The 27,421-nt window shown below is 33.0% G+C and overlaps 1 protein-coding gene across 4 annotated transcripts; it reads left to right on the top strand.

Annotated features, from left to right (window-relative positions):
- Window positions 1-11,341: 11,341 nt before the first annotated feature.
- On the top strand, window positions 11,342-26,990 carry LOC100776070 (dol-P-Man:Man(7)GlcNAc(2)-PP-Dol alpha-1,6-mannosyltransferase). 4 transcript variants are annotated; one of them, XM_014777949.3, is made up of 20 exons: window positions 11,342-11,570; window positions 11,663-11,704; window positions 11,810-11,833; window positions 12,316-12,402; window positions 13,022-13,077; window positions 14,161-14,278; window positions 14,498-14,556; window positions 16,129-16,200; window positions 17,209-17,272; window positions 17,395-17,498; window positions 18,907-18,978; window positions 20,842-20,928; window positions 21,021-21,088; window positions 22,560-22,628; window positions 22,705-22,787; window positions 24,176-24,272; window positions 24,697-24,762; window positions 25,337-25,402; window positions 26,162-26,255; window positions 26,348-26,990. In XM_014777949.3, the coding sequence occupies exons 5-20, from the start codon at window positions 13,027-13,029 to the stop codon at window positions 26,426-26,428; spliced, it is 1,251 nt and encodes a 416-aa protein (XP_014633435.1). In that variant the 5' UTR covers window positions 11,342-11,570; window positions 11,663-11,704; window positions 11,810-11,833; window positions 12,316-12,402; window positions 13,022-13,026; the 3' UTR covers window positions 26,429-26,990. The 4 variants fall into 4 exon arrangements, with proteins under 4 accessions (XP_014633435.1, XP_014633434.1, XP_014633433.1 ...); XM_014777948.3 differs by having other exon boundaries at window positions 11,810-11,854; XM_014777947.3 differs by lacking the exon at window positions 11,810-11,833.
- Window positions 26,991-27,421: the final 431 nt, after the last annotated feature.

Genomic DNA, 27,421 nt, shown 5'->3' with positions numbered 1-27,421 from the left:
CAAAGATAAGTAATTAAATATTTCTTCAAGGGGAGTCAGCTTCATCCTCTGTGTCATCCCATGTAACCTGCTTCCTATAGAGGACCTCCCATAGATGTTGGTCAATGTTGTAGAAAAAGATGACCTCATCTTCAGCCTTCAAATGACAGTCACCTAAATAATGAATCCATGCGTCAGTAACACATGATAGGCCATTGTTCATGGTGATCATCCATTTTTTATGCCTACCACTACCACGATCCACAACCATATATTTTTTTGATGCAGTTAAATAAATTGAAGCCTCTGGTGGCAGAACCTAGGTTAGAAGGAACACAGTGATTAAATATAAGAAGTCAACAATAAATAATATAAAGGATTATGATTAAATTAAGAAACACCTACCAATTGATAATTTTGTTGTATCATATCTTCAGAGACATCAATGGTAAAAACATGGTGCCTTATGGTTGGGGCTGCCCTTTGGTGTAGAGGTCCCACAATGTCCACACTGAAAGTAGTATTTTTGTCCCTTCCAACAAACCGCATGAGAACACTTTCGTGAATGCCATGGATTCTCCTAAGTTCCTTGAGTCCATCACCAAAATAGAAACGGTTACCATATTTATGAAGCTTTATAAAATGTTTGTCTCCTTCGTAGTCGAATAACACATAATTTGGATAATTTGGGGACCATTGTCTATGATAAGACAAAGGAACCTCCATGATGTTCTGCACATTAACATTTGAAGCATATTATTTATTTGATATTAACATTAACATAAATAACTAAATGTTTAGAGGTGAGAGTCATAACCTGCTGAACATGGAATGACGCTTCAAATCGGTGCACAATTCTCGGTACATGTAAATTTGATGGGCCCTAGATGAGAAACGTTTATGTAATGAGTAAGTGAACAAAGATGTACCCATTGAAAGGAGAAGATAAATATCGCAATATCAAACATGTAGTATGAACGAAAAGAGCAAGGATAGAAGGATGAAGGTTGCATGATGAAGCAAACTCGAACATATAAGAAGGTAAACATAAAGGATGGAAAAGTTAAACTTATAGCATCAGACACATTCGATGATGATGTGTTCATAGTGTTTTGTGTTTGGAGAAGTCCTTAGACAAATGGGTGAAGATTTGGTGATACTGGGTGGTTATAGATATATATAATACTGCGTTTTAATTATGGGAGGGGGAGGGTGAACAATTATCAAGAACAATTATCAATGTACAAAGTAACCGATAACCTTTTACACTTCCCGTGCTAGTTTATTATGGTTAATGTTGTTGTGTTTTTATTGCGAGGCTATTACACTTCCCGTGCTAGTTTATTATAGTGTATAATTAAATAGTAATAACTAATTACATAGAAAGGTTAAATTCAAAAAAATAATAACAGTAACTCTTTATAAAAAGCAGTAATTATGTGTATATGGAAAAGATGATGTTTTTTACTTCCCGATGTATGAAATATGAATAGACACATAGTGTTTTGACATTGAGAAACTGCACCTCAGCAAACATCTAGTAGTGTATTAATTGCACGGGAAATTATATGTCATGAAACAGTTGGTAGTGTACTATAATAATTATGATGGATGATGGATGTGACATCCCATTTCAAAGATTGAAATCAGAATATTAACGGTCACTACACAAAGACTATTAATATGATACATGCTGATATCCACAGGATAAAGTGTTAGTAGTCATTAGTACCTGTATAAACACAAATTCCAAAAAATCTGCTGACGGGATTTTGTAGGTGTCTATACGTTACCTTGAAATGCCAAACACTATTAATCGTGTAGTTTGTTGGTCTCGGTGAAAATTAAAAACCAATATACCAAAATATAAACAAAATTAACTAAACAACAGAATACAAATGGTGCAACTTAATTTTTCAAATACAAAAGTTGCAATTTAATTTTTCAAAATGAATACAAATTCAAGCCAGTGGCATGAATCATTATAAAGTGTTGATGAACATAAATAGAACTCATGAAATGACATAGAAAGGTTAGGTAAAACACAGGATCACAAATCACAACAACAAACCAATTCATAACACTACGGCTATGACAACAACATTAACAAATTCACAAAGGCATACAATAGAATGAAAGAAAGAAGGTACCCGTAAAGGCTATGCAGAGGATGCAAGTACACAGGTTTGGATGACAGTGTTCTCTTTCCTTGTGAAGGGTTGCCTGAACATGTTAGATTTCTCCAAATACCCTCCCAAATATAATACACAGGAAAGGTAAAGTCTAAAGAAAAAAGAATCATAGACATGCACCAAAGAATGTATAAATTAATTTTTCAACTACAAAAGGTGGAATTTTATTTTCCAATATTAATACAAATTGAACCCAATGCCATGAATAATTTTAAAGTAGTGTTGAACATTGGGAAACATCTACAGGAAAAAATCATAACCAACATATGCTAAAGATATCAAAGTAACCAAAGATTAGAGCTGACATAGACAGCTTAGGTAAAAAACCTGAATGATATTGTGAAGGCTAAGTTAATATATACTTTAAGTTGCGAAGGCCAACATGTTTCAGAGCATAACCCACCAATCAATTAATAATCGTAGACATGCATGAAAAAAGTCATTCACAGCCGAGGCAGAACACAAATAAGCAATCTACTCAACAACAATGGATACAAAATGTGCAATTTAATATTTGAAACAACAGAATACACACACAAATAATAAATAGGTGTTTCAAAATGTACCACTACTACAAAAGCAAACAAATTATTATCTACAAATGACATTGGTAAACACCCGTAGGAAAAAATCATAACCAACAAATGCTAAAGACACTAAAGCAACCAAATATTAGGGTTGTCACTGTAAATTGCAAACAAAGACCAAACTGAATTCATGACAATAAAGATTGCAAACAATAATAAAATTTCAACAAACCTGTACTTGAAATGCCAGACACTATTATTCGTGTAGTTTGTTGGTCTTGGTCAAAATTAAAAACCAATATCAGTTAGGATATACCAAAATATAAACAAATTCAAAATGAATACAAATTCAAGCCAGTGGCTTGAATCATTATAAAGTGTTGATGAACATAAATAGAACTCATGAAATGACATAGAAATGTTAGGTAATACACAGGATCACAAATCACAACAACAAACCAATTCATAACACTACAACTATGACAACAACATTAACAAATTCACAAAGGCATTCAATAGAATGAAAGAAAAAAGGTACTCATAAAGGCTATGCAGAGGATGCAAGAAGATAGGTTTGGATGAAAGGGTTCAATTGCCTTGTGAAGGGTTGCCTCAACATGTTAGATTTCTCCAAATACCCTCCCAATATTTTAAGGTAACCATCCTGATAAAAGAATCACATGCCAAAGCACAGGAAAAACAAAAGACCGAAATACAAAAGAATGACAATACCCTCACAGCTTTAGAAGAAACATGAACATGCAGTCAAAAACAAAAAAGCGAAATAAAAGAATCACATGCCAAAGCACAGGAACCACAAAAAATCGGAATACAAAAGAATCACAATACCCTCACAGCTTTAGAAGAATCATGAACATGCAGTGAAAAACAAAAAACCGAAATAAAAGAATCACATGCCAAAGCACAGGAACCACAAAAAACCGAAATACAAAAGAATCACAATACCCTCACAGCTTTAGAAGAAACATGAACATGCAGTGAAATAAAAAAATGCATACAAATGAATCTGTGTTGAGACAAAAATCGAAGGTTTTTCAGAAAATGAAACACATGAAAACCACATCAACAGGGATAAAGGCAAAAATGGAAGCTTTTTTTAGAAAAAAAAATGAAAATGGGGGGGGGGGGACCACGATAGAGAAGGCTCAGGAACACAAAAAAAATACCCTCACACGTTTAGAAGAAACAATAAACATGCAGTGAAAAACAAAAAAAAAATGAATACAAATGAAAAAAGAGGTAAAAAGAAAACACAGATCTGAACCCAACATGCAAGAAAACCAAAAGAAAGCAACGACGGAGAAGGATGAGGAACACCAAAAAATTGAAACTTTGAGAGAGAAAGCAACAAAATGAACCTGTGTTGAGGCAAAAATCGAAGCTTTTTCAGAAAACAAAACACATGAAAACCACATCAACAAGGATAAAGGCAAAAATGGAAGCTTTTTTTTAGAAAAAAAATGAAAATGGGGTTGGGGGGGGGGGGGGGAACCACAACAGAGAAGGCTCAGGAACACAAAAAAAATTAAGCTTTGATAGAGAAAGCAAGAAAACGAACCTGTGTACATGGAGTTTGGAGATAAAAACTCCAAAAAAAATGGTGGGGGAAGCACGTCGGAGAAGGCTCAGGAAAACAAAAAAATTGAAGTTTTGACAGACAAAGCAAGAAAACCAACCTGTGTACATAGAGGTAACAATGAACATGCAGTGACAGACAAAGCAAGAAAATCCCAGCTTTAGAAGAAACAATGAACATGCAGTGAAAAAACAAAAAACCCAAATAAAACAATGCATGCAAATGCAAATAGAGGTAAAAAAAGAAAAAATAGAAGAAGACAGGGAGGGAAAACGAACCTGTATTCACTTTGACAGACAAAGCAAGAAATCGAACCTGTGTACATGGAGTTTGGAGATAAAAATGGAAGCTTTATGAGATAAAAATCGCAGCTTTAGAAGAAATAACAAACGTGCATTGAAAAAACAAAAAACCGAAATAAAAAAAGCATACAAATGCAAATACAGGTAAAAAAAAAGAAAACAGAGAAGAATCGGATGAGGGAAAACGAAGCAAGCAAACGAACCTGTATTCATGGAGTTTGGAGATAAAAATAAAAAATGGCGGGGGAAGCACGTCGGAGAAAGCTCAGGAACACAAAAAAATTGAAGCTTTGACAGATAAAGCAAGAAAACCAACCGGTCTTCATGGAGTTTGGCAACGAACCACCTTGGAGAAGGTTCGGGAACACAACGCGGAGAGAGAACAGGGGAAAGGAATGCGAAAAAGGGAAAAAAATAAAAGCGTAAAATAAAAAAACGTAAAAAAAGAGGAGAAAGAAAAGTATATTTTATTCACGGTGGCACTGTAGCACGATGTGATGTTTTTAGGCGGGAAACAGGGCAAGGAACGCTTGACACGTGGCCACTCAGGGCCTTGTTTGTATATAGATAAATGATAATATATATATATATATATATATATATATATATATATATATATATATATATATATATATATATATATACCTCAAATATGAAAGAATAACTTGGATAAATCTTATATGTTTCCATTCGAGACAACACTTGTTATTATACATAATATGAATGAAATGAAAACAGTTACTAACAAATAAAAAACTCAAATAAATTTAAGTAAAAAATACAATAATACTCAAACTAATTCAGAGGTTAACTTTAAAACGAAAAAAAAAACTAATACAAAGGGGACGCAGAGTTGTATCTCTCACTGATTTAGGTGCTGACATTCCATTTGACATCCTGTGACAAAGTACGTAATAAAGATTAATAATTAATTGAAGAAACAAAAAATTTCAAGAAATAAAATGTTTTCATTTTTTTAAATTGTAACTCAATTTTTTTATATCATAAAATTAAAGAGTTTTATTTTATTTTGGAAAATAAGTAGTTATATTGATTAATTAAAAAATTAATTAACAATTTGATAGATGGATAAATAGATAAATAGTTAAAGTATAAGAGTTCAAATCTTAATATATATTTTACTATTTTTAATTCTTTTTTTTCCATAATTTCTCTCTTATATAATTCGTCATATATTTTCAGTATTTCTTGGAATCAATCTTATATTTTCATCATGTAAAGACATATTTATTAGTGGAGTGAAAAAACGAAAAATTATATATATATATATATATATATATATATATATACATGACAAATATATCCCTACTCTAATCATTCAAGTTTTTTTTCCTTAAAAAACAAAAAGTAAGAAACACACCTTGATCTTTCCCAAAAGCCTCTTCGTGCCTTCTGCTTCCCCTCACCTTCCTCGTCGGTGCTTTCGGTCTTGTGTCGATCCAAACTTCTTCTTCTTCTTCTTCCGGTGTTTGAAAATGGATTTTGTCGTTTTGTGCCTGATAGTGCTGGTGAGTGCGCAACTGTTCTACCACTTCTACAGCCTCATCAACATCTTCGTCACGCGTTTCGGTCGCAACCCTCCTCCCACCACCGCCACCGCTACCGCCACCAAGTCCTCCGATCAAGACGCGCCTTCCTCAAAGGACTCTTGAACAATAATCCAATCCCACCACTCCGGAACCGTCAAGAAGACCCTCTGGGGTAGGGTAAAAAAACTAGGGATCCAATCCAACAATGGTTATTGTTTGGTGTGTGATGTTTTAGGTTACTACCTACCCATTACTGTAAGGGCTTTTATTTTTATGTGATCTTTGTTACTAATTTGTGCTTATTAATTTACATACATGCATCTCGTTTTTTATTTTTATTGAGATGAAAATAAATTGGTATAATTGATCTTCGGGAGTGCTATTTTGATCGATTCTGAGTTATGCTAAGGAGCGATCGTGTTCATAAAATTGCTGTGTGTTGTCTGTGTCTAGGGTTAGTAGTGCGGGCTTTAAGGAGATAAAGCAGGGACAAACCCTAAATTGCAGGCAGCGCATAAACCTTTTTTACAATGTGTTTGATAATCTTCATTTTTCTTACTACCCTATAGCCATTTTGATCTTTTTTTGTTGTTGCTTACAGCGATTTTTAGAGACTCGCGGAAGTAGTGTTTGAATTTATTGCGAATAGCCGATTCTTTTTTCTAATGTTCCTTTGATTTTTCAATCAAATGCCTCTCCTATAATCTCTCAAATAAAACTTTAAGTTTTTGAGTGGGATTTATGTTTAGATGTTTTTCAACATGAAATTAAGTATAAATATTTGTCTAAAATTATATTAACCGATAATTTTGGCTGATCGACCTTGAATTCAAAACCATATGTCTCAGTCTCAATTCACATAATTTTCCTTGTACATTTAGTATTTGGTCACCATCAAGTAATCAACTAACATTCAAACATAGAATTGTGTTGGCTTTTCAACATAATTTCACCTGATTCAGTGTGAATCAAAACACATTATGTCTCACTTCACATAATTTGCCTTGTGCATTTGGTTTTCGATTACCATCCTCATTAGTCTCCCGAGAACTATCCTCATTGAGCTGAAGATAAAGGGTGGAACATTGTCTTAGTATCAAAATCAAATTCAATTACACACAATATTTAACAATGTCTTGCCCAATTGTTTCATAAAGAAAAGAGAAAGGATGGAACAATAGAATAGAAGCAATACCCTGTCATTCTTTGTTCTTCATGTTACAAATGCACGCGTTCAGTGTCTCCATATGTTTTATGTTAGCTGCAGGGTTTATCACTACCCTCCCTGGCTCCCTCCTTTAACCCCAGGCTTGGGACTCGTTAGGCTTGAGAGTGACTTTGATAAGATGAATAAACAACTATATTTAAAAAAAAATGATAAAAAATGATTATGATAAGATATTTGGTGTGACACCTAAAATAGAAGGAAAGAAAGGAAACCTGTAAGGTAATTTTAATACATGGTCATCGGCGAAAATATTCTCACTTCTCACCATCCCAGTGGAAAATCCCTTCCCTCACCTAGAGAATCAAATTAAGAAATCCATTAGTCTAAAATTGAACATAATTCGAGAGTTGCAGAATGTGCATGGGTATTCTTGCAATATAACCATTTCTACCATCTGAATATCCTAGCATAGCATTACTACCATCGTGCTATATAACCATTAGAGCAGCTACAAACTTTGCCATGAAAGTATAATCAACATCCCTTTTTTCAAGAGCTAGAACTCCAAACACCGCTTTGAAAACTCCACCAATATTCCCAAATCGCTGAGACTCCAAAAGTCTGACCAAATTAGTTAACAGCGCTGGGAAGTCCATCCAACGAAACAAAAACCAACAGTCAGCATCTAGCATCCTCGGCATGAAATGCCATGCCAAATTATGCACCTCCCAAGTTCCCAAATTAAACCAAAACTACGTAAAAAGAAAGAAAAGCAGTGTGCAGAAGGAGATAATCACCAGGTGGCAATTTCCTTGAGGGAAACAATTGAGACTTCTTTCGGTGGAATTATCATTGACTTGCAAGGACACTAATCTGGACAGACTCAGCAACAAAGCAAAACAATTAGATCAAAGAGTAGGAGGAGGAGCAAATAAAGAAGTAAACAGTATTTAAAGAATCACAAGGTACCCGATGCATAATTGAAGCTGAGGAGACCATGGACGATGGAAGGATTGCAGAGGCCAAACCATCAGAAAATGAGATAACCTAAATGCAAACTGAAGGTGTGGGTTGTATCCATGAATCATCATCACAACCATATTAGACTCCTCAAATCAACTATCAAGCATATGAAGTATCCATGAATCATCATCACAAGCAAATAGCTATTATAAAACATACAAAAATTATGCCAGAAATATTTTATCTCGTAGTCATGGCCATGGCCATTTGACAAGTGGGAATGATAGATGACAGCATAGAGAGATGATCAAAGAAGATGGTATAGATCAAGCTTAAACCAAGATTATAACAGCTATCAAACAAAGAATACAAAAAGGAAAAAGAAATTAAGAGTATTAAAGAAAAAACAAAAATGCAGTTAAATCCGTATATTATAGAACACTATTTCACTTCTTGGCAAGTAGATAAAAATTCACTGCTCAACTTCTAGAGTTTATGAAGGTGAATTAGATGCTGCAACATGAGATGAAGCATGTATCAATAGAAGAATGAGGTGAGTGATGGAATTTTGAATTCTTCATTTTGAGTAATGAAATACCTTACCAAAATACTTTGGAATTTTTCAAATGATCGTGTTGTGTATCCAAACAAAATTCTCCTGGGATTTTAAATCCTCTGAAAACTTATATTCCCACACTAAAAATCCTTTATCCAAACATAGCTAAGGTTTTCGGTTGTAAACTCCTCTCTAGAAATATTTGTGAAGCATATATAATACCGATAATATTATTTATCATCCATAATATTCAGTAATAAATTTCTCTTCCTGGATTATTGCATCGGTCCATTATGTTCCTGTCATGTTTAGTGTATCATTAAATATTGGCAAATGGCAACTAAAAAAAATAAGTTTGCTTCTAGCAAACCAAACCATTAATGTTGTTGGTAGTGGCGGTGACAGGTGGTAGCGGTGGTGACAATGATGGTGGTGATAGTGACGATGACAGGGGTGGTAGTGCCGACAATGGTGATGGTGGTGGCATTGGTGGTAGTAGTAATATCGGTGACAATGATGATGATGGTGTTGGTGTTGGTGTTGGTGTTGGCAGCCAATGATGGTGGTGTTGCGACAATGTTAGTCGTGGTTGTGGTGGTGACAACAAAGGTGATATTGGTGTTGTTGTTGTTGGTGGTGGTTGTGACAATGACGATGCTAATGATGGTGTGGTAGTTGTGATGGCGGTGGCAGTATAGTGGCATTGGCAGTAGCAATGGTGGTGGTAATGATGATAGTAGTGGTGGCAACAAAAAAATACAATTGTCAAATGTGGGAAACATGTGTTTTTTTAAAACTAAATCAAATTCACAATTTTTTTTTCTAGATTTGAAAATGAGTGTAAAAATATTTCGAAAATTATTTAAGAACCATTTTAGTTCCATTTTTACCAAACGTGTTTTGTTTTGAAAATTGCATTTAAAGACCAAAAATTAAAAAGTCACAACCACCCCAATCTAACAAAATACAAATTCAAAACAAATTCATCAATAAATTATATAGCTTAAATGTAGGATCTCTAAACCTATAGTTTCTCATATATAAGCATAAAAGAGAATTTTCTAAATAAAGAGGAATTGAAAGATTTTTTTTTCTTGGGTCAAGATTCACATATCGGCTCATTAAGTTTGCGGACCTTGCAAATAACAAGCCTCTTTTTTTTTTTTTTTAAAGTTCACACAATTATATCAAGTTTTTGAGTCTAAGCCGTTAAGCATGCGGACTTGATAGGCTTTATTCGTGGACTACCCATATAAACATGCCTTAGTCCAATATACAAGTATTATTAATTTCTTATGTTAAGATGTTAATCTTTAATTTAGCTTGTTATTGTTAATCTATTATGTTTAAAATGTTAGCATATTTTAGTGTGATAGATTTTAGCTAAAAAATGAAGTCCATTTTTTCTTCTTCTAACTTTATACATTTTTCACTGCTTTAAAGTATTTTTTTTATAAAAATATTTTTGTCAAATACTATTTGGGCCTACATATCAATCCGTTTATCCATGGGTTTTTGTGGGCTGGATACGAACATTGAAAAAAGTCCATTTATTTTGTGAGTTGAGCTTATTTGACTCATCTAAAGTGCAAGATTTGTGCCCTGGATCTTAAACGGGTCAGACCGGTCCATGTATCCACCCCTACTCCTAATCCACTTGGTCAAATATTATTCTCACTCATGATGCGTGGTTATTGCTAGCCTAATGAAATTTCACACAAGGTGAAAATTGAACACAAATTCTCTCACTAAATAGATCATTCCTCTACATATGAACAGAATGAAACCTTATACTAGTGCACCATTCCTTTGGTTTTAAAGAGAGTTTTGTTTAGATAGGTTTGATTTCTACTTTTTTTAGAGTTTAATTATATATATTATCAATGTAAAATATTTTTATATAAATATTTAATAAAAAATTACTTTATCGCCATATCATATTGACATTTAAGATGATATGATAAAATATTAAAATGATCCAATTTTATCAAAAAGTAGTATGATTAAGAAGAAGAAAAAAAAAAAAGAGTTTGTTTAAACAGGATGACCAAAACAGCTTGTAAATGAATGCCAAATTATATGAATTAACCTTACATATTGTTTGAAAATATATTTTACGAAATAATTTAAAATTAATGACGTATGTTTCAAACATGTGACTTTTAGTTATTAGCATGATGCTCTAATCAATTGAGTTAATAAGTTAATTATGTTAAGAAATAATTAACGTTGTGTAATAAAATATATTATTAGATCAAAATTAATTATTATAAAATTTATTATATAAACTTATATATATATTAAATATACATTAGAAATTTTATTATTATATATAACAATGTTAATTGCTTTTTTTAATATAATTAATTTATTAACTTGATTGGTTAGAGGTTAATAATAATAATGTGAAAGTCTCAAATTTGATATGTGCATAGTCTATTAATTTTAAATTATTTCATCAAATATATTTTTATCAATCGGTATAAGATATCTATAAGAGTGTTTGGTTTTTCCAAATTCCTGCTTCTGTAAGGCTCACGAAGCCCATTTCATGTTTTTGTAGCGTCTCTGTCATTCTGCACGCACTCTGCAACAAACCACTCAACAATGGCTTCCAATTCCAAATCGGAGACTTTTCTGCAACGAAATGGTTACGATTTTCTGTTGGGATCAATCGCTGCTTTCTACGTACTCACCGTGCCTTACACTAAGGTCGAAGAGAGTTTCAACGTTCAGGTCTCTCTCTCTCTCTCTCTCTCCCTCTCTCTCTCCCTCTCTTTGCTTATTTATTTATTTATTAAATTATAATTCATTTGTGTTTCCTAAAGGCAATGCACGATATTCTCTATCACCGGCTGAATTTAGACAATGTGAGTTGTCTTTGTATCTTTGCTATTTTATTTATTTTTTATTAATTGATAGTTTATTGTATTTTGTATATAACTGATCATTTCTTTTAATGTTTCTTTTAATAGTATGATCATCTGGAATTCCCTGGGGTGGTTCCTCGCACTTTCCTTGTTAAGTTTTTTGTATTTTGTAGCCATTTTCTCTCAAAATGTGTATTTTTATTTATTCATCAAGTTTTTTTTTGGTTTATGCTTTCGTATTTAGCACTAATCAGGTCTCTGTGATTTATTATGGAAAATAATAATTTACTTTGTGAAGAATTAAGCAAATAAGGATTATGGACTCGTTTATACAGTTGCGTTGCTTGTGTGCCTGATGTGAATGAATGAATCCATTTAATAATCTTTGAGATTGTGATTTGTGACTAGCATGTGTTACGACTGTTATTCAAGTTTGTTTAGTTTTTAGTGCTGGAAATTTAACCGTGATGATGTTCAGTTGGATTGTTTAGAATGCGTTTTTTGAAATGGCCATGCCTCCTCAGTATAAGATGGTGTGTGCTAGTGTAGCACTTCTCTTTTTGTTATATAATTATATGTTATCTAATTGGGTTATTGTTATTTTGTTTTAGGTGCTTTGCTTGTGTCATTAATTGCAGCACCGTTTGTGTTAACTGCAAATTTGCTGCATTTGCCGAAGTTTTATGCTCTTCTCATAGGTATCCTTCTTTCATACTTGACAATCATTGCATATTGGTTTTTGGTTATTTTAGTTTTCCTCATTTCAGAGAATGCTGTTTTTGTCTTCTTTTTTTTTCCCTCTGGATTTCTCCTTTCCTTTGGTTTAAATTGAAAGAAAGATTGGCGCTAATGATCAAATGTGTGTTTTTTTTTTGTTGGGAGGAGCCTGACGTACATATGCCAAGAAGTATCTAGTTATTACTCTTTTGTTTGGATGCCTGAGAATTTGTACAGATAAGAAACCAATCACACTAGAAGTTTAAAGTCTATAACACTGTCTTTAGCTGGAAAACAAAAGCTCAAAAAATAATTCTGATAATGTACTTGTTTCACTGAGTCATTGGTCTATGTTGTTTTGCATCATTATGTTAGTTTCACAAGCATTTATTGCAGGCAAATGTCTGTGTTATATGTAAATAATTGAATTGACTGATCAAATCTAGTAATTTACAATTCATAGCAGAGTTTTTAATCATATACCATGTCAAAATGCTTAAAATTACCAAGATGATGGTGTCAATTTATGTTCTCCTGTGCTCTCTGTTAATTGAGAATGTGGTGGAAAGTACATTAATATGTCTTATTGTTGATGTCTAGTTTGGATGGCCCTAGGGTGCATAATACTATACACACTAAGATTTTTTCGACATCAGGTATGTACCTTTGGATCATCAATAAAGAAGACTCAAAGCAAGTAAATTTATTTATTTTTTTACTTATTTATGGACTAGTGTTTAGAATGTGGATTTGGGCCTAACTCAACCTCAAAAGTTAGCTCATGGGGTGAGGGTTGTCCCCCACTTGTATATTCTATCTTTGCCTTGTCTCTAATCAATGTGGGACTTGGATTTTTTCCGATACATCCCTTCCCGCCCAAACACTTTGGGCTTGGTGTGTGGATAGTATGGTGGGCGGCCCATTAATGGATCTAGGATAGACTTTGATACTATCTTAGAATGTGGGTTTGAGCCTAACTCATCCCTGAAAACTAGCTCATGAGGTGAGAGTTGTCCGCTACTTATATATTCTATCTTTGTCTTATCTCTAGCCAATGTGGGACTTGGGTTTTCCCAATAAGTGTTTATTCAACTCTCTGATATTGTACCTATCCAATTAAAGCTCAAGTTTCAAGACTTTTCTATCTTGCACCCTTGTATATTTGGTGCATGGATGCACAAAGATGTTTTAACTGTTGATCAAATAAAAATAATAATTCAACAGTTGAGATAATTTATCTCAATTTATGAGGGATGTAGTGTTAAAAATTTTAAAATTATGAAAATGTTCTGTAAAGACTAAAGCTTCACCAGAGCTTTATTGAGCTTCATGACTATGAGAAAGAGATTAATCAAAACAAAGGAGTAAATTGGAAAATTTATTGAGGAACTCAAATGGGGTCGAACCTTCTCAAGCAATGGCAAAAATTTTGGTTATGTAGGTAGCATATCTTTTATCTGTGCTGTCCTAGTTCATCTCTCAAAAAGCTTAACTAGGTGTCACCGATGGACTGGCGCATGTGCCTCCTTCACCTTGTCGTGCCTGCCAGCATTGGAAAAACTTTGAGCATTGATTAAAACTTTTGAAAAGGATGAAACTGGTAAAATATTGAGAGAAAAAATTAATCTAAAGGGTGCATGGCACCAAATTTGAGAGCATTGTAGAATTGTTCCAAGTTTCCCAAGGAAGCAATAAACTTTCTTTTCTTATCATTCTATTAAATGATCTTTGCTATGCAGATAAGGAATAAATTTGGGCATCAAGTAGAAGCCTTCTTTGTGATATTAACTGCAACTCAATTTCATTTTCTGTTCTATTGTACCCGTCCACTTCCCAACATTCTTGCTCTGGGCCTAGGTAACTACCTAGCTTGTTTTGCTTTTTAATATTCCTGATAGTGTTTTTGTTGTTTTATAAATTATTAAAGAAATTTTTTTGTTGCATTAATTAATTGAATTTTATATTTTAGCCCTTATTTAATTATCCGTCAAATTTGTATCTACAATTTTATAAGGGATTTTTCTCGCTTGCTACTCAATGTCATGGTGCTGTATTTTCTCTTGATTTATTTTGCAGTGAATTTGGCATATGGATACTGGTTCAGGGGACGTTTTTATGCAGCTCTAAACTCTCTGGTATGTATGTTGTGGTTTTATTTCAGGTTCATCTCAATACAAATTTTTTCTTTTGAATGTTATAAGCCCTTATGTATTTTTTTTTTCACTTCATATAATATACATATTTTGGTAATCCAGAATATTGTGATTAAATATTCCGTGCCAGAATTAGTTTTTTAAACTAGTCTTTTAGAGTAAAATTGCTATTTTTAAATTTTAAAAAAGAAAAGTTCAACTTCTTATATTATCAAGTTTACAACTACAAAGCCTTGTTCCATTAGGTGGGGCCAGTTACATGGATTCTATTTCCTTAATTTTTGATTCTGAACCTATTCTGTTAGATTAACAAAATTTCTTAATTCTCATTTGTATGTGTAATGTGTATGTGTGAATGTGAACTAGTTGCCCGTGTAATAACACATGTGAATTCCATGGAGGCAGTATTGGTTACCTCCCGATGATTATTATTTAGTAGGGTCTATCGGCATCTATGTTTATGATTCTGATCTCAGAGACAAATTCAATGCCCTTGATTTGATTTTCTATGTATGGAGTCTCTTGCACAACTAAATGACTCCTTCTTTTGCATATGCTGCAAAGTTCAGTTAATAGCTTATAATTTAATGAAAGAGATTTTGAAATTAACTTCTTAAGCATATAAATATATGCAACTTCTTAGCCCCAACTTTTTTAAAGGAAAGGAAAATTAGAAAGAAAGAAGGTACAATTAAGGTGAGAATGAAATGTTCTTGGTCCATTTTGACCAGAATAGAGGGAAAAATAAAATTTATCCGCAATTTTATAATATTTTATGGGCGATAAAAGTGGACTGTACATGGCATTTACATTTTTTTGGAAACTTGCAAGGGCAAGAATATCTTGTGAGAATGTATATATATGATATTTTTGCTCCTAATCAACTTTGAGAGAAAAATTCATGACCTCCTAAAGAGGGTTGTTAGAGTAGTGTAAGATGCAGTGTGATGACAGTAGTGCAGTGTCAGTGGTGTGTGGTTAGAGTGGAGGGTAAGTGGTAAGGGGTGATCAATGATGTCTCTCTATGCATTTCATTCTCAATAATGAAACAAAACCCACCTCCCTCCCTCACTCAGAATGTCTTCGACTGAAACACGAGAATACTGAATTATCAGGGATTATAACCTTCCTGAAATATTTTTTTAAACTTGAACTAGATGTGGGTTTACAATGTGCATAACATTCTTGATTCAAGTCATCAAGCTTTTATAATATGTTAAATAGCTCACTTACTCTTTATATTATTTATTTAAAATCATAGAATTTAGTATGTTTTTTTTGGGTACATAGTTTAGCATCGTTTTGTTGTCAATAAGTTTGAAATTAAATCAATTTATGAAAGTGATTTTTTTTAATGTTTCTACTAGTTTAATATATCATCTTTTCATACACACACACACAGTGAGAAAGGGGGAAAGGGGACTATACTCCTTTTACTGTTGATGCCTAGAATGGTTTCGTTAATTAGTTGGCCCTTTTAATTCTCAATATCATAGTATGCTTGATATGTTTTGCCTTTTCTGAAATAATCTCTTGGCCCTTTTGGATTATCAGATTTTTACTACAACTGTATTCAGATGTGACATGCTGTTGCTTCTTTGCCCTATTGGGCTGCAACTTCTTTTGGTACGTTGTGCTTTTCTGTAACTTGCTTTTCATTTTTTCGTTTTCTCCTTAAATTCTTGAGCTACTGATAGAGAGCTTGTCAATTCTTTAATTTGTTTGGTTTGGAGGATATCTAATGATTAATGATGCTTCCCCCTACTTGTACCTGTTCTTGTTTTCCTGATACACTTTCTTCTATATATTTAAAAAGAAAAGGAAAAATCTGGCGATGCTCGTTATTTTCTGTTCGGTGCTCGAATTTCTTATTTTCTAACACCACTCTCTGTGTCTATTAAACTATTACATCCTATTCTTTATCTTGCCTTTCATAATGTTATGCTTTACGTTTAACAAGTCAAGTGTAAGAGTATTGTAATAAAGAAACAGTAGGTATTTCATGGTACTGGAATATATTTATTCCATATCAGCTTTGGACTTCTGATGTCAATATCTTGGCAATGAAATGAAGATCACGTTTTCTGTAAAAACAGAGAAGAAATTTTATTGATATATATTTTTATGTCACTTTGTTTTGAATATATACAGAATATATTTTGTAAAATTACTCTATAAAATTAAGGACCTAATAATTAGTTAGCTGGCAACAGATATAAAAGCTAATAGTTAGGAGATATTAAATAACATGGGATGAATTGGAGCGAAAAAAGTGAAATGGATTCCTAAACTACTATTAGCTAGGAATGTAATCTGACATCTGTAAGCTGTTGTGGCAACGGTTCTAATCCAATTTGTATGACCCTATTGACTCTCTAATTTATATTTAACATTTAAACATAGAACTTCATTGTGTTAATTATGCTTGTGTCGTTATCAAATCTTTGGAGAACAATGTTTATTATTTTTGGCATCTGAAGTTAATTGTTCTGTTTGATGAATTTTCTTATCCTCATTTTCTGACCTCGCAATTTTGATAATTATTATAAAATTGAAAATTTATTCTGAAAATCCCAATCTTATGGTAACATGATCATGCTTTGTGCCTAATAAAATTCATCTCTTGAAGGGAAGACAAAAAAAGTTTCTGTGTGGGGTGCTCTAAAACACTGCACTGGGATGGCTCTCTTCTGCATAGGTTGGTGACATATACTTTTTTATTTTAAATTTAATCTGTTATTTAAATGAAAATAAAATTTTATGCATGATAAGATGCTATTGTTAAAATATGATTATAACATTATGCTCTTCTGATTACAGGTCTAACCATATTGGTTGATTCAATTATGTGGAAAAGATTATTGTGGCCTGAATTTGAAGTCTTTTGGTTTAACTCTGTACTAAACAAGAGCTCTGAATGGGGAGTATCCTGCACCAAGTTTATATTGAACAACTGTATAGCTGTAGAATATGAAAATACATGTTATACATATTTCATGACCAGGGTATTTTAAATTTTCTTCTGGTTCTGTTTGGTTTGAAAAAACATTTTTAGTTTTCACAAATAATTGCAAAAATCCCACCTTGTTTTCACTTTCTTTCCTCCTTCCAAACATTTGTTTGTACAGGAAAAAAGAGAACAAAAACCCCTTTTCACTATTTCTTGTATAAATCATTGAAAACAGGAAACAAAGTGAAAATAGAGGTATTAATTTGTGAAAGCATATGACGTTTTAACCAAACAGGCCTTTGTTTGCTACCTTTTATATGACTGAATGATGAGGCTAAGTCCTATTTTAGCAAGGAGTTACTAGATGGGATCTTTTGTTACCTTTCTTGTTCACTTTAGTGGTTGATCTTCTGAATTGAATAGTTTCAATTGCTGTATGTGGATAGAGATATTATTAAAGTTGGTTTACCATTTAGAGGAGGTTATGGTCTTCATCTTAAGTTTGCTGATAATTCACTTTTTAGAGGATAATGATACCTTTGTGAATGTTCTTTCTATTAATTTTTTGGAAGCTATCTTTGATTTTAAGGTTAATTTTTCTAAGAGTGATTTGGCTGGTTTAATTGTGAATAGCTATGTTCTTTCTTCCATTGCTTCTCTGGATGTTGTGAAACTTTACAGTGCCCCTTCACATAATTCGGAGTTCCTTTGGGTGGTAATCCTTTTCTACTTCTTTTGGAAATCCTGGGATTACTCGGATCTTTGTTTTGAAGTGAGTACTGAATTGTATCTAATTATGTGCTGGCTGCCTTTGAAAGCCATTTATGTGACCCAAGAAGGATTTTTCAAAGAGATTTGTACTTCCTTTGTCTCATATTATATGGCTCTTTGGGTATTTTAGTTAGTTTCAAAATATTTGTCACTTTTAGAAAATCAGGAAAGCGTTATTTACTTTTTTTTCCATCAATACCCTCATTTATGGGTATCTCACCTTAATACTTGAATGAATTCGCAAATACATTCTAACTCTTTAAATAAGGGTAGTTTTCTCAAAGAAAGTTATCTTATCATAGTAATTTGTGTAACTAATAATTTTCTTAAGAAGTGTGCATTACCTTAAAAGATAATTAATATGAAATGGAGGAATTAGTAAATTTCTGCAACAAGGATTTTGGTGTATTGGGATTAGGGTTTGGATGTTGGCTAATACTTGTAATCTTCATTGATCATTGTGAATTTTCTCTCTGTTTTGCCCATGGACAAGGCATGCTGCACTATTATCATGACATCATCTAAAATCTGCATATTGTCTGTTGCCTTTGATAACATTGTCGTATTTGTATTTGATAAATTATTATGTTCCTTGATAATATTTTTGTTAGACACATGCTTTCCATTGGTACTTCACCTCAGCACTTCCTCGTTCACTACTTGCTGCATTTCCACTTTCACTGGTAAGTCTTGGATTACCAAATATTATCTAACGATTGCATTGTTGCTTATGTTGATTTCTAGCTTGACATGGTGGTTTATTCCACTTCTAGTGATCTGGTTAACATTTTGTAACTTAAATATGAAATATTTTGGGTTTTCTTCTTAAAATTGAACTGTCTGAAAGTAGTACCCAAATTTTCCTTTGTCTAGTTTGAGCTACCACTTAAAGATTAATATTTTCCCTATGACTTATGTTTGAACTATGAATTAATATAGAATATTTCTTACCTGTTAGCTTTGGAAACTATTTGTTCCCTATTTGTTTTCACTTTTCAGCTAGTTCAAATATCTAAAATGCATACACTTGGTCATATATATTCTTGAAAACCTAGTTTAAAAGATAATAGGATATTTGGATTGTGGATAGTCATGGTATATTGCACTGAAGATCAGGCTTGTTGTATGATTTATGTAGCTGTTGCCCTTGAAGAATGTATCATAAATATTTTTTAGAGAAGGAAAGAAATAAATAATTTTAGATTAGGAATTATATGCACATGACAATTAAAATTGTAGAGTTATTTCATTCACATTCTTGGTTTAACATTTCATTCCTGTTATTGGGATCTCATGTGTAAAGGTATGCTGTTCTAGACACATATGTGGGGCCGTGCATGGCTATAGGATGAATTTAAAATTATATGTCATTTTGTTTAAGCATTTTGGACTTCCTTCTTCATTCTTTATACATTTTTATGATACATAAATCTACCTAAAACATAAAGCAACTAGTTATTTGAGTTTCAACTTTTAACTGTTAATAGCGCTGGGATACATCAAATGACACACTTCTTTCTAGCAGTTTTTTTATTTAATTGAGTTTGTGTTTTAATATTTATTTATTAAAGATTGTTCTTTTTCCTGAATCTTTTTTTCCCCTCAAGTTCGTATGTATAATTCCCTTCGAGCTTCTTAGTTTTCTGGATTTAGTTATTTTTATTGCCTTACATTGCCAGATTTTTGAAGTGCCAGACACCATGCTGTTTACTTTGTGAAAAAAGTTAGTATCAATACGCAAATTACAGGAAAGTAATGTATAAATTATGCAGTATGTGTGAGATTCGGCAAATAATTTCTTAAAATCATCTGCCCTCAGGGCCCTGACTATCATTAATGAGCCCTATTGCCCTGCTTCAATTCCCTGATTTTTTGGAGATTCAAGAACTTATTTTTAAGGAGCATGGAAAGTTTTATTTAGATGTTGGTAGAAAGGTGGCTTATAGTAAGGAAAATGTTTTCAATTATTTAACAATTAGCATACCAATGTAGAATGAAGCAGCACTGAGGATTGTTGTGTTATTTACAGATTTTTATGTTATGCTCATAAGTTTTGGAATTTCCTTTTATTTGAGAGATGGCTTACTCTTTTACGGATTTTATCTTCAAGTTATATGTTCTTAAGAAAATATTGTCATGTTAAAACTTCCTGTTTAATTTAATTCGATTAGGATTTAACATTTAAGGAAATTAATAGTATTTAATTAGGATTTTATATTAAACTGGGATTTTCATTATCTTTGGGTTATAAACATCTTTTGAGTTTCTCATGTTATTTGGACTTCATTATAATACAATATTTAGATTTTCTTTTCTTCAGTGAATATTTGAAACTCAATCAGAGGAGTACTCTTGCCTTAGAAGAGTTCTTTAGGTGAATTGATCAACATCACATGCCCTACAGTATAGGCCACTTTTTCTACCTTACTCAAAGTGAAAAAAAAGGAAAAAAAAAATGAAAAAGAACTGGGAAAAGAAAAGGAAGAAAGCCTCTTTTTCATCCTAACTTCAGTCACTTGACAATTGACATGCTGTCTTCTTTGTAGTTTGGCCTTTTTGTAGACAGAAGGGTACGATCTTTCACTTTTCCAGTTCTTGCCTTCATTTTGCTTTATTCTAAGCTTCCCCACAAGGTATTACGATTATAATCTGAAACCCATTGCTTAATTTGTGTCTGTCTTCAGACTGAAGCATTTATTTAGTATTATTCTGATTTAAATTGCAGGAGCTTCGCTTTATCATAAGTTCAGTTCCAATATTTAACTTGTCTGCTTCAATTGCTTCTAATAGAATGTAAGTTCTCTTTATGGGTATTGTATAGGTCTGTAAAAACTAATGGGGTTCTATTTGTATTTTCTGAAATTATTGCATTGTGTATAATCTTGTATACTAAAATACAACTGAAAATGGATATTATGGGAAGGCAAGTTTTTTTATTGAGATTTTGAAATATGAACGAATGTGTATTCTTTTTCTTGTTTCTATGGAATTAGTAAGCATTCTTTCTCATTTGTTATTGGATTATGAACAACATTCGTAACATTTTTAATGTTAGTCAACCTAAGTTTTGGCTTCAAGAATGATGATGCCGTGTCAACCTGTCAGGAAGCTCATTAGACCAAGGCATTAAGTTTTGCTCTCAAATGACAATACTTGATTATGAGCACTGGAGTGGAAGTTGCCCCTGCTTCTTTATTTTGGACAAGCTTGAATTTTTCCTTAAGAATGTTCATATAAGGTCGTTGCATGGTTTATCAAGGATCATGCATATTCCTTGTTTAAATTATGTAAAATCTGGGTTGAGAAGCATGTTTTCTTCATCATCCTTTGTAGCTCAAAAAATTGAAGAACTTGCAGTTGCTAAAATATATTGTAACAAGTTAGTTCAATATACAAAGCATCTTCCTCAGTCTTCTATATATATTGGTTCTTCTGGACTGGGCTTAGTATAGTGCTCCAATAATACAATATATATGGGTTGTGCTCTAATAATACAATATGGCTGTTCTATTCATTTTGTTAGTCACCAAGTGAATGCAACAAGACAATTTGCATCATTGCATGATCCAAAAGGTATTTGACATTTTGATGGAATTCTAACATTAGGTGGTTTGAGGTCATTTATGTGTGAAATTTCATTTTGCTTATTGGTAATTTAGTTTTAAATTCAATATGACAACAGAAAAACTATCCTTAACCTACTAGTTTTTAATTCAATATGACTACAGAAAACAACCCTTAACCTACTGGGTGGTGAGGCAATATAGTGTGGATACATTATAATGATGATCATCATCTAGCCATTTTGATCGAGAAAAAAGTTAACTAGATATAAATCCAAAGGAGAATAGGAATGAGAAAGCTATGAATCCAGCACAGTTTCCCAATTTCTTTATGCAAGACACAAACTGTTGAAGCTGCTGTCACTTGTGAGCTGTGTGCCAAAAAGAAGCCAAATACATAACTCTAGTCCAGATCCAGTTTGTGTGCAATATATTTATCAATCCCATGGCTTTTTTTTTTTTTATAATCTATTTAGCTTGTTAGATGAGATTGGTTGAAGAATGAAAGGAGGAGTTGTAAACCAAATGAGAAATGCATGGTTGATTTGAAGAGTGATGATTGAGCTGAACTGTATTTACAATCTAAACAGAATATGGAAATTTCAGATGTTTCCCTCTTGTGAAGTATTATATCTGTTTTCTTGGTTTCTTACCCTTTTAAGTTACTAGCCTTCATTAATATGCATCCTGAAATGTTTCAGTTACAACAATAAGAAAAAGATGGTTTGGAACTTGCTTTTCCTCATTTTGTTGGGATTACTTTTAATGAGGTTGGTTCACTAGTCATTTTGTTTCATTGGTGATGGATATATCCTTCTTTTTTTGTACTTAGTCTCTACCTTGCAGTCTTGCTGGCACCGTCACAAGTTTCATGGCATCATATTGGAACTATCCTAGTGGGCATGCGTTAAAAAAATTGCATGGAATTGGTGAGTACACAAGTCCTGAAATATCATGCATTGGCTGCAAATTATTTTGCTAGAATTTTCCTAGAGAGAATCTGCTCCATGTTTGTTCCTTAATCTGGTAAAATATTGGAGTTGCAGTTTCTGTTTTTCATAATCAACAGTGGCAAGTTCTGTTAAAAATTGTTGATATTGTTGGATCTGTTGGATCCTCTGATGAACTACTAAACATCAATTTTTAATATGGGTCAGTACTGAGCTTGATATTTTGGTCACGGTTTATTGTTCTAAAAATTATTTCCATGGGTTCTATCTGATTGTTCATATGTATGACATTTTGGACTAAATTAAATGATGTGTGACTTTGGGGTGCTTTATTGAGACTCATTCTCTGAATCTCTTACCCGCATTCCAAAAATATATGTCAATTCTCAAAAGGATTTCTAGAATAAACTATATTATTCTTTGTTCAGTGGTTTGAGCAAAAAAATAATTAGAATTTCATAGTCATAATAAATATGCCAAAGCTTTCCCTTTGGTGTATAGAGCTGATGAGTTATTTTTTGGCTAATTTATGCATGGACCAAGATAAAGTACTGGTTGGTACTGGTCCTTCTGATTTTCTCAAGGACAATACAAAGGCATTGTTTGTGATACTCATACTTATTGTGATAACCAAGATGCATTCCATAGTCTCCAATCCTGTTTTCTAGGGGATGACCAAGCACAATGATGTAGATTGTCACTCTATCAGAAAAGATGCATTCTAGAGACATCATAACTTGTTTTGTCAATCCAAATGCTCAACTAGCAGATATTTTCACCAAATCTTTTGATAGTTCATTGGACAAGTTGTTACTTATTATCTTTGTAAACTAGCTCTGGCCACATATGAGCTAATGCCCTAGCTTGACGGGTTGTGTTAGAAAGATTTATTATTATTTGTACATTCAATGTATCATGTAAACATGGCAATTAGAAAGATTGTATCTTTATGATTATTACATTTATTATATAAATATGGAATCTGTGGTATAGTTGAAACACATTTATAGATTGATGGGTTGTGTTGGGAAAAGGATTGTGCTTATGGTTACTGTGGTATTACGGAAGATTTTTCTTTGGTGTTTGGTTGATGTAACAGGATTTTTTTGATTTGTACAATTGTTTTTCTTGCTCAGAATTCCTTTAATCTGAATTAGAATTCAAATGAGCAGGCATTGAGACCTAAAACAACTCCAATCCAGAAAACCCCCTATTTAAATTATAAAAAGAAGGAAATTCCTATAAAAGATGAAAAATTGAGCACTAAAGAAGATATTAATGTAATGAGCTTTTTGTTTTTATCTTTTTGATACTGCCCCTTGTCATCAATTTTTTGGTCTTTGTTTTTGATTTTTTAATTGTTGCAGGCTTTCATAATGATACAGATGAACGGTGGGTGCACATTGATACATTTTCAGCCATGAACGGGATATCTCGCTTTTGTGAAAGTGATTTCCCATGGAGGTATATTTTACTTCTTTCTTTGCAGTTTGCTAATGATGCATCAAGTTGTTAATTGCATGGATGCAAACAAACCTTTCCTTGACTAAATCTCATTTTTGTGGACCAATGAAGGCATGCCTTCCTCAGCCTTTATCTATGATTCAGTATCCACAGAAAGTTTCAGTTCTCTAATTTCATTGTCCTACTTGGAATGAGATCAACTATATTTATTTTCAGAAGTTATGTTTTCAAAGTTATCATCAAAATTGCTTCTTTGGTTGAGTAATAAATTGATGCAAAGAAAAACTTAATTGAATTCTTCGACTTGCACATTCACATTTTTCGGTTCCATCCTTGGAATAAAGGAGTGGATTTGTTTATTTGATTTTATTTTTCCACAGTAAACTGTAATTCAGTATGACATAGGTACCTTTCTGTTCGGAAGGCAGGTAGTGGAGGCCTTGATAATGTTGCTGAAGTATGTAATCTGCTTTCTCAAGTCCAGTATGAGGTATTTAGCTGACTGCAGCTTTTCCGAGCAGAGTGACAAGGAGCTGGAGCTATTTAGGATTAGTGAATGTGTTTCTTATTCCACTAATGAAAAAACAGTAAACCTTGATATATTTTCCTGAAGCTTACGATATTCAGGTTCATTAGTTAGCACCTTATCTCTAGCTGAACTGAGCCATCCTTGTGGTTCTAGGGTTTACATTTTTTAACATCTAATTGTAAGTGTCTTCTATACCATTCATTTCTGTAGCTACCAAGTTCAATTCTGGATTTGAATATTAAGAGAGGGCGACTCCTCGTAACGTTCATATACTCATGATGATTATGAAGATTGTTTTTTGCATCTGCTACATGGTCTGTGATGTCCACATGGAAAAATTGTGGAAAAACTACACACAAATGATTAAATAAGAATGAGATAGGATGTTATGGGGAAGATTTAACTGTTAACGAGGTATTAGCAGTATACTTCTCATTATTTCTGCATTGATTGCTTGCAATTTGCAATGATCAGACTATGTTGCTTTCCACTGTTTTCCAACTACAAGTTACTTATCTACTATTCTCTGGTGTAGGTATTCTAAAGAAGAACAAATTAGCTTGCAAGAATTTCAGCAGAGAAATTTTACTTTTCTTATAAAGTGAGTTATCTATTAACATGATGATAGTGTTATTTCCAGTACTTTGTCTGACACACATAAATTGGATAACACATGCTATGTTTATGATGAGAGATCCTACAGACTGTTGACACAAAGTGTTGGTATCGTCAAGTGAGTAAGTCTGTGAAATAAAATTGATAAACTTTGTACTTCAGATTCGTCCTTGAAGAGTATGTGTTGTTGGCAAGGACTGCATCAGCATGTGTTGTGTGCATAATGGTCATTGCCGTGAACCAACTATCCTACAAGCTTTAGTTTTATGTAAAGACGCATGAATAGTTTTATATTACATCTCAATTATCCCTTCATGCCAAATCCCTTATGGCTTGAAGCGTGGATAGTGTGCAATCCCACCAGCCTCGTGCTTAAATTTAACTTTTTATTACAAAAATTGGGGCAGCACAGATTGAAATCTAGAACACTAAGTCATAGAATCTTTGTTACCATATACTGGACCTATTATCCCAAAATCTTGAGCTATTAAAGTGAAGATGCATGATGATTTTATATTACGTCTCTAACTCCCATAATATTTAACAATTTGGCACTTGGATGAATAAATTTTGTTTGACTTCTGTCATCTTTCTGTGCTTGTGTGTGTAGAATGTGATAGAGAGAGATGAAATGAATGTCTGGAGATCTTGAATTGGAAGTTTATGTATGATTTCACATGTCAATTCACTGACTAATTGCAAGAAATTTCCCCCTTTCTCTGACGTCCTTGTTGATCTTTAACAGTGAACATCCTGTGATCAATGGATTCAAGTGCCTATTTATTGAAGATGGGTTCTCAAGAGTCCGCTTGAAACCTGGCTTTCCACCAATTTTTCTGGTTGGTAGTTGCTATTAGTGTTCACAACCCGCTCAAACAATGAATGCTTTGTTCATTCCAAAAGTATTGATCTCTGTTTTGACCCTTTGCAGGTTAAAGAGCCCAAAGTGTATGCCCATGGAAATTTAGAAAACCAGAATCTTTTCAGCCAAAATTGGCCTGGCTGCCCATAATGCTTTGTCTGGTCTGATAGTCTATTTGAAATCATCAAGTTTGAAGGGTGTGGGTATCCTTTGTCGCCCTTTTTTCTTAGTTACCAATGAAGGAGTGTGGAGAAAGTGAAAGTTGGTATTGTGACCCCTACTAACAGTTCGTGTCTTCAGTATCAATGAGAATGTACATATGGGTACAATAGCTTTTCCTGTAGCATTTCAAACATTGATTCTCGGATGTAGCTATATCTGATTTTTGAATTACAGAAGATTCGGTTCAACAATCTGATCTGGGATAACTTCATTTATGCTGGAAAACTTTTTGGCTCAATTCTGGTAATTGGTGTATAGTGTTGCTAGAGCAGAATTTTCAGTATTAATATATTGCTTAACTGCTTCAAGCTCACTTGTTTACTTGGCTATATAAAGCTAAGGATTGTAGTTAATTTGAGGGTTGGAGGCTAGGAGCTTCTTTACCAATTAGAAAGCATTATGTATTTTGGTGACTGCTACAGAAAATAGGAAGCCCTTACCTTGCATGTATATGTAGATAATTCTACGGGAATCCAAGATTCTAAGCTTACTTCTGGTGCTTGTTTTTGACCTTTTTCTATTGTTGATGTACTAGTATTCTTCCAAGGAGAAAACATTATTTTAGAATACTAATTATTAACGTAGTAGCATTTAGCAACTATTCTATGACTAGACATGGCAAGAAAACCCATACCCGTGGGTACCCGCCCAAATCCATCCCGACTTTGACGGGTAATATCCGAGTTGACCGGGTATGGGTTCGGATTCGGGTTTTTCTCGATAATCAAAAGTCGGGTACGGGTACGGGTATGGGATTACTAGACCCATCCCGACCCCGAACCCGCCCCGCCACTTAAAATCTTTAGAATTTTTGCATAATTTAATCAAAAAGCATATAATTTTTATTATTAGTTAATTTTATTTTAAAATTTTTACATAATTTAATATTATTTTCTTAACTATTTATGTAGACACACGTGT

The sequence above is a fragment of the Glycine max genome, chromosome 7 (genome assembly GCF_000004515.6).
Source record: "Glycine max cultivar Williams 82 chromosome 7, Glycine_max_v4.0, whole genome shotgun sequence".
NCBI classification, from domain to species: domain Eukaryota; kingdom Viridiplantae; phylum Streptophyta; class Magnoliopsida; order Fabales; family Fabaceae; genus Glycine; species Glycine max.
This window is presented reverse-complemented; position numbering and strand designations above follow the sequence as displayed.

Coding starts and splice junctions, on each gene's coding strand:
- LOC100776070 (XM_006583446.4), top strand. CDS start 11,442: ATGGCTTCCAATTCCAAATCGGAGACTTTTCTGCAACGAAATGGTTAC. Junction 11,850..12,309: donor TGGGGTGGTTCCTCGCACTT/TCCTTGTTAAGT, acceptor ATTGTTATTTTG/TTTTAGGTGCTTTGCTTGTG. Junction 17,499..18,906: donor ACAAGAGCTCTGAATGGGGA/GTATCCTGCACC, acceptor TATTTTTGTTAG/ACACATGCTTTCCATTGGTA.